General features: G+C 31.3%; 1 protein-coding gene across 2 annotated transcripts; it reads left to right on the forward strand.

The window, feature by feature from the left end:
• The first annotated feature begins 3,761 nt into the window (after nucleotides 1–3,761).
• Nucleotides 3,762–5,779, forward strand: LOC123212949 (lipase 3). 2 transcript variants are annotated; one of them, XM_044632215.1, is made up of 4 exons: nucleotides 3,762–4,515; nucleotides 4,962–5,054; nucleotides 5,166–5,198; nucleotides 5,320–5,378. In XM_044632215.1, exons 1-4 carry the CDS (start codon nucleotides 3,883–3,885, stop codon nucleotides 5,329–5,331), a joined length of 771 nt encoding a protein of 256 aa, XP_044488150.1. In that variant the 5' UTR covers nucleotides 3,762–3,882; the 3' UTR covers nucleotides 5,332–5,378. The 2 variants fall into 2 exon arrangements, with proteins under 2 accessions (XP_044488150.1, XP_044488141.1); XM_044632206.1 differs by having other exon boundaries at nucleotides 3,773–4,515; nucleotides 5,166–5,233; nucleotides 5,320–5,779.
• Nucleotides 5,780–8,636: the final 2,857 nt, after the last annotated feature.

Consider the following 8,636-nt stretch of genomic DNA (forward strand, 5'->3'; position numbering starts at 1 on the left):
AAAGGAAAAAAGCTCAAGCTCAGAAAAGTGCCAAATCTTTATAGTCAGCTTCGAGAAAGTATCAAATAGACAACAGATGGGATAAAGTATGACCCAAATAGTAAAGAATGAACTAGATTATCCCTTTGATTTATTATGGAGGTTGTGAGTGAGGTTGAGTCCCGAGAATGAGTTAGAACAGGAAAGGAGATAGTTTACTAAATTCTTTCCCCTTATTAAGTGTTCTTATCACTCACTTCCTTTTTTTTCATGATTACAGGTACAAGTGATCGAGGTAGCTGCGAGGCAGGGTCAGGTCAGCAAAGATAGATCTGATTGAAGTAGGTTATCTTTGGTTTGTATTACATGCATACAGTCGCATGTCCTTATTACTTTTGGACCTTTTTGAGATGATGTTACAGTTGTATATGATTACTCCACGTTTTCAGATGCTTTCAAATGAGTTTTCATATGAGTATATACATTTTTTGTTCGCTTCCAAACTTTCAGTTTTCTTAAAATAAATTCTAAACACTTTTAGTGATGTGTTTATTTTAAAATATTTTAAAAGAAAAAAAATATAGACGCTCCGGATATTAATTCGTAACATTTCTCGTTCTAGAGGGGGATGTTACATATGGTATATACCATGAGGGTAATCATGTCTCATTCAAAAAATAATTTGATCATATGTTACTTAAGCGAGAGGACAAGTGATGATCATACAAGGATCTATTGGCTCGACTACTCTTGAGTTCTTGTATGAATATCAAAAAATTTGAAAATTTAAAGATGTTGGCCAGTGCATATAAAAGTCCACATGAAAAGAGTTTCGATGTGGGACGTTCTGATGTATTACTTGATATTTGAAAAGATTAAATACTGGATTTTAACATTCTATGAATCCAAGTTTAATCTGAATGTACCGACGAAGGGATTGGACTACATGGTAAGTATAAGTAAGAAAAATTCGTTTGACATTATGTAAAACTTATACTTCATTGTGATGTAGAGGTCATGAGACATTGCTAGATGACACCACATGATCAGTGGGAGCTTCATTTCATAGCAAAAAATGAAGTATATCGGTTAACGATAGTTTTGGGTTATATAGTGATATAATGAAATGTATCATCTCATATAGGGCTCATGACTATGTTATTATAAACCTTGAAGATCACACCCATATTTCAAGGAAGAAAATAATGTTATGAAGATGAAAATATTTATCTAAGGTTGGCTAGCACTTTTCGAAGATAAAAATGATGCTTTCAAATAAGATTCAGAAAAGGGGCAAAATTGTCATTTTACAAATTTTCAATTGTTTGGAAAGTTGAATGAATAATGTTAGGCATAAATTATTCAACATGTGTCACAATTATTATTTACTTTTAATTACAAACCAATAGAAAAATGACATATGCTTTCACTTGATAAATATCAAGTTTATGCAAAAAAATGGGAGAGAAGAATAGAAAAAAAAAAGAATGAGTTTTCCCTTTTCTTCTTTCTTTAGCTGAGAAACACCATTGTTTTTCCTTGAAGGGTGCAAACCAAGAGGTCACTTATTTTAGTGATTCAAGCTTCCTAACTTCAAATTAAATTACAAGGTGCAAGGTATTTATCATACTTCTATACTTTATTTCTTGAAACAACATGTAAATTCCATATTACTATTGTTGTATATGATGTGAACATGACCTAAATTATTTAATTTTGTTACCAAAATCCATCACATTAAACTTAGTTTTGAGATAGTCAAAACACCTAAGGGTCTAACACAATACACACCCCTATGTATATAAGAAAATGTTATATAAGGAGAGGCCATGAGGAAGAACATTGTGTATGTTTAGAAAAAGGGTCTTAAAGGACATGTTTGTGTAAGAAGGGTAGAAGAAAGAAAAGAGAAAGGGAACTAAGTTAGAGTTTGAGAGGTTGTCTCAAGAGATAATATGAAGATCCTAGGTACGTTGTAGTATCCTATTTGCCTAAGAGATGAAATTTTACTAAGACATGAGATATGCTTTAGGTGAAAACAAAAAATGAGCCCGAGTTAAGTTAAGGCTCAAGATGCATGCATATTATACATCATATGATCGTTATGAGGGAGTATTATGAGTACACATTCCTTACACTACTTGTAGTATAACACGTATGTAGTAAGACACTGTACACATAGTACGGTACTTGCTGGCAGTGGAGCCTAATCGAGATCATGTGTTAGGTGTAGTGGAACAGAAAAAGAGCTCACTTGGCTAAGGTGTTGAATCTTTATATTCGATCTAGATCGATTGACCTAGTATAAATCTATAGATAAAATTTTCATATGATGATGCTTTCATTGATAGATTATATGATCACACTAGTCAGGAATTTGGGAGGTGGTTCCTTAGTAATCTAATAAGAATTAGTCAACCTTAGAGCTTCCGTGGTCACACCAATTAGGAATCTGATGAGTGGTTCCATAGTAACTGATTGGGTCATAGTTCAACCCTAGAGTTAAAATGTATAGTCTAGACATTCCTAAGTCTTGTATAAACACATAGATGAGACATAAGACCCACAATCATCGCAATAGGAGTTTGATGTTTGACTTCAGATGATAGAGATAGTATAGGTAGAAACCAAGAGTATTTTGAAGATTATGTAAAAGCTAACAGTAAAGTCTCTTACTTATTGAGTATTTTATCATTTACTCTCCTACTTTCATATGGTAGATACAGGTGGCCGTAACGACTATGAGACGAGTGGTTACGACCCCGATATCCATACATTTCACACAAATTCAAATTCAAATTCACAACTATCCTCAATAAACCAATTTAGGTATCATAATTATAACTCAAATTCATAATAACAATGAAAAATTGATGAAAGAATGAGATTAAAATTAGACTTATGTATACTGAGAGCAAAAACGCCTAGCTTACAAATTCTTAACATTTTGAACAAATTTTGAGTTAAATTCAATTAAAATGTTATAAAAAAGCTTGTTTTCTTGGATAGAGATAGAATTATTGTAGGATTTCATAATTTTAAGTATGTTTTTTTGGTTGAATATTTTGATGGAAATGAGATGAAGAGTTGGGGTTTATATAATGTTAGGATTAAAGTATGACAAATATTATTTTATTTTCTTGGTTATATTTTTACAATTTATGAAGTTGATTAAAAATTAAAATCGTCTAAACCTTTGTCTGATTAATATGATTAATTGCCCAATAAATATATATTTTAAAATTTTAAATTTATCTCATTATATAATATTTATAATTATTGATTAATAACATTAACATTGATTTTGAAGGTTTCATCAAAATTTGAAAAAAAAATATATATATAATTAAAGACAAAACCGATAATAGTAAGGCGGCTGTACTTGTTCTGTTTTAATTGGCTGGATCCCTCATTTGTCTGAAAATAAAAATATAAACAATGGTCAGTTTTCTTTTAAGTTTAACAAAAAGAATCTAGAATAAAAATTATTTTTACGAATTCTTCAACCAATGATGGGAAAAATAATGGTTGAAAATTTATATTTTTTAAATGTTAAATTAATTTAAAATGTTGAAAATAATTTTGTCTACATAAAATAATATTTAATTATTTTCATAATTTAAATAAAAAATTTAATAAAAGAGGGCTGGTTTTTTACGCGAAGAATATCATATTATTTATGATGAAACAAATTATCAAATATTTTAAAATAAAATCCGGCATTCATTGTGCTAAATCTGAACATAATTACTTTATGTAAACACTCCATTAGAGATCTGAAAATCAACGATCATAAATTGTAAATAATACAAATCAATTTTCTTTCTTAATTATAATAATTTCTTCTTTTAACGCTTTAAATTTTTTTTTTTATTTATTAATCCCTTTGCCCATTTCACTCTGATGATAACAATGGCCAAGTGTTTCAGCTTCGTTAGAACCCGAAACTCGTGTTATCGCTACACTTTCAGCCACTCAGGTCTCAAATCCTCCACCGTCGATCTCGGTGACGGCACAATCATGCACTGTTGGATACCCAAAACTCACAATTCAACCAAACCAACGCTCTGTCTCCTTCACGGTATAGGCGCCAACGCAATGTGGCAGTGGGCTGATTTCATTTCTCCGTTGATATCCAAGTTCAACGTCTACGTTCCCGATCTCTTGTTCTTTGGCGACTCTTACACCACGCGCACCGAGCGGTCTGAGGCGTTTCAGGCCACGTGCGTGATGGGTGCGCTGGAGGCTCACGGAGTGCAGAGACTGACCGTTGTGGGGATCAGTTATGGCGGTTTTGTTGGCTACAGTTTGGCTGTGCAGTTCAAGGAGAAGGTTGAGAAGATGGTGCTAATATGCGCTGGGGTTTGTTTAGAGGAGAAAGATATGGAACAAGGGTTGTTTAAGGTTAGGACTGTTGATGAAGCTGCTGAGATTTTGTTTCCTCAAAGAGTAGAGAAAATGAAGGAGTTGTTGAGATTCACTTTCTACAAGCCACCTAAGAATATTCCCTCTTGTTTTTTCAATGATTATATTGAGGTTAGCTTTATTATGTATCAAATTTGTTTGATGATTTATAATATGAAGTTTTTGTTTTTCTGCCATCAAGTTATTTTATGTGTTGATGAGTGCTCTGTTTTAGTGTTAAAGTTTGGTGTTTGAGCTTGATTTCAAGGTGTTTTAGGGAGACAGAGCACATGGAGGTTGAAAATTTTTATTTCATTTTCTTCATCTGGGTTTTTGAGATAGAAAATTAGCCTTAACACTGAGCATAAACATAGTTATCTGAGAATATATTGAATTTATCTGACGGCATTGGAATTAATCAATCGGAGAGATTGAAATAAATTTCTGTGCTTATTTATTTCAGATGATTTCTTCTATCACAAGTGACAAATTTCAGTAGTTTGCAACCAAAATGTTGATGGTTGTGAAGTAGAAGGTGTCCAAAATATTCAGGAAATTTTTGGTCTGGTGTGGTGCAGGTAATGTGCACAGAGTACATTCAGGAGAGGAAACAATTGCTCCAGGCATTAATTAGGGGCAGAAATCTATCTCATCTTCCTAAGATAACTCAGGTTATTATGCGTTACATTATTTTATAATCGGCCTAACTTTTAGCACCAAGTTAGCTAGTTTCATCTCCTTTCATCTCCTAATGTGGTTATTCTAATCTCTACATGTTGCAGCCTACACTTATTATTTGGGGAGATCACGACCAGGTATTCCCACTTGAATTGGCGCACAGATTGAAAAGGTGTAGAAGATTTAATATATTTATGTTTCTTTCGAGCTTAACCTTCAGAATTGGTTTTTCACAATGTCATGTTTCCTTTTGTGCAGCCATTTGGGTGAGAATGCAGAGCTTAAAATGTTGAAGAAAACAGGGCATGCGATTAATATAGAAAAGCGGAAAGAGATGTACAAATATTTGAAAGTTTTCCTTGTCGATCAGTTCACTACATCCAAGCAAATAAATCATAGCATTGGACTCAAGGCAGATTGAAAGAAGTGATGGATATGCAGTATGGTATGGGTAACATTAGCATTTTGAGGCTTGTGAAATTGAAGTACTCATTTATATATTAAGAAGATGTAGATCAGTGAATTAATGGGGAAAATAGTGTCTTCTTCTAGGCCAGGTAGCTAAGTTATCCAGATATACGGTTTATTCAGTCCGCAAATACTTGGCTAATTTCATTGCAGATAAAGATATGTTATATGAAGATGATTTTGATCAGAATGTGATGGTTGCATTTGAACTTTTCATATTTTAATTAAAGGGTAGCACATTCCATCTTTAGTTTTCTCCATCTCAAGCAACCGCACATTGGTCTATCAATTTTGTTCCCCTGCCTAGGAAATTATTGATCAATTGGATTTGGAGATGCTCGAAAGAAGAAAACAAAATTCTATTAAATCTATATATTTTAAACCTTTTGTTGTATGATAACATCGAGCCCACATAATTTCTACTTGAAGCTTATCTTTGCGTTAAGTCAAAAATATCTAGACAAGTGAGCAGACGACATTTTAGACAAATCCTATCTCACATTCAACAATAGAAACATGAAAGTCTGGGTAGTGTATGCTTTAGGAATTATTCATATTATTGGTTTTATGACATTTTATCTTATATATATACATATAATTATGATTTATTAATTAAAAAATGTTATTTTATTTATAAATGTAAACTGCTTTCTTTATTTGTTTAAATATAAAGTATGTATATGAATTGTCTAGATAATTAATTTAATAATTAAAACTAGGAATTGCTCCCTACGGATATGATATTAGTTAGACTATAATATTACATAGTAGGTATACTCAATACCTCTGTTGAATATCATTAGATGATATTAGTGCGAGTAACGGTAATGGTTGTGTCATTAGGGCATTTGTATAAATTAACAGTTAGTGAACTGTTTTTGGAACGTGACAACTGACGAAAAGTTATATGGTCATTGCAATGTAGTCAATGACTTATATATGATTGTGCTAGTGTACGGAGTAATTTTTTGACCTAAGACATTATGGTTAGGTCCAATACAAATTCATGTGGTTCATATGGTGTATTTTTACGGGGCTAGTCATGCTCCATACGACAAAGCCAAGTTGGTCATACATTGTTCATATGTGGAGACAAATGACGATCAAGAGGAGCTCCGTTGACTCAGATTTATTAGATTCAAAGTATTTGTTGACTTAGGAATAATCTAGTTTCAAATTCTAAACGAATATATCGATAAATATTATAAATAAAATCTTTTACCAGAGTATAAGGTAAGTCATATGAAGGATGTTCGTGATGACAAATTCTAAATATATTGATTGACAATTTGTAGAATATCGAGATTAGGGTTTTGATGATTCATGAATCTAGGTTTGATCAAGACTGGATAATAGAAAGATTTTACTTACACAGAACATACGATTGGAAAAATAAGTTCGATATAGTGTTTTTTCATCATGGTTTAAGGATTATGACACATTACTAGATGTTTATCATAGTTGTTAGTTTTCGATTATGCCACAATGAATGTAAATGGTCATACCAATAAATCAAACATTTTAGAGGGTGAGAATTGATTATCTAAGGCTGGGTAGCATCTTCCAAATAGTAATAAAGGTAACATCATATAGAGTGTTATATTAGAGTAAAAGTAATATTTTAAGAGTTAAAATTTTATGAGATAAAATTAAGGTGGTTAATGTATATATATGATATACATGTATGACTATTAATTAAATTGAAATTTTGCAAGAGGTCATGCAACAATTAACAAGTTGTTAATTAAACCTACCAATTTATAAGCTTGAAGTTAGTTCATTTTACACATGAAAAACTCATTTGCTCCAAAAAGCTTTATCTCACTAAACCTTCTATCTAAACTCTCAGTCAGGACACGTTTTCCTTGGTTTGGTGCAATTCTTTGGAGACTTAACACTTGGGAAGCTTCTCTTCTTCACTTGCATCAAATAAACAAAGCTAGAAGGAGGTATAAACATTAACCTTCTTCATGGTTGCTTGTATTGCATTGTTTTTTGCCTTGTTGTCACATGTATGTTGTTTTTCTGTCTCAATCTTCACCAAACATTTTGAAATGGTATCAAAGCCATTTTAGGTTCCTTGCATGTTTGATTTTGAGATAAATTTGTGTTATCTATACGTAGTAGTATGTGTAGTTAACATAGATATACATGCATGTTGTGGATTTGCCTCAAAATCAAAACTTCAAGCTTGTTTATTGTAGTGTATCTCTTGACCAAGCTTGATTGGTTGGGTTTTGTTGATTATTTTTGTGTTATAATGATTTTAAGTTGAAGAATACATCATTTAAGGCATGTATGTGATGAATGGTTAATGGGATACATGAATATATGCTTGAATGTAATATGCATGTTCTTATTTGGCTTGTAAATTGAATTTTCAACATAAGAATGTCATTGCATGTCTCGGCCATGGTGTATATGATGATACACATTGCATTTTTTATAATGCTTTTATGTAAAGTACATGAAACATGTGAATTAGGGACACGGATGTCTGATGTATGTATGGAAAATGTCAAATATATGAAGATATGTTGATTGACATGCATATAGCTTATGAAACGTTGAAATAAAAAATTTGATTTTTAAAATTTGGGTTAAACATGCTAAATGTGTAGGCTTTAATTTGTTTAAAGTAATTTTGGGTGAAGAAAAAAATATGTGAAATTAACATAATTGTGTTTGGATGAAATAGAAATGCACGGTAAAATGAACTTTAGATGACATAATGAATGGTATGAGATGTGTATATCCATAAAAAATTAATGCATAATTTAGTTTAATATTGATTAAATGATAAATTATACATATATGTCAACTAGCATTTTAATGGTGATTAAGTGTAAGAATTGATATAAAGTTAACATAAAGTTAAATATGATGATATAATATGAATTAAGGATGCAAAATGTTTTTTTTTTTTTTTGCTAAGTAGGGATGTAAAATGTTGCATGCACCATTTTTCAATCATGAACTAAAATTAGGTGATTGTTGCCTAAAATAAATATTATGAATATTTGCATTATATACATTATGTCATTTATTATTCAGGTCTTGAATAAATGTGATTTTATTTTGTTTGTAATTTATTTAAACCAATTAAG

Source organism: Mangifera indica, chromosome 1 (assembly GCF_011075055.1).
Source record: "Mangifera indica cultivar Alphonso chromosome 1, CATAS_Mindica_2.1, whole genome shotgun sequence".
NCBI classification, from domain to species: domain Eukaryota; kingdom Viridiplantae; phylum Streptophyta; class Magnoliopsida; order Sapindales; family Anacardiaceae; genus Mangifera; species Mangifera indica.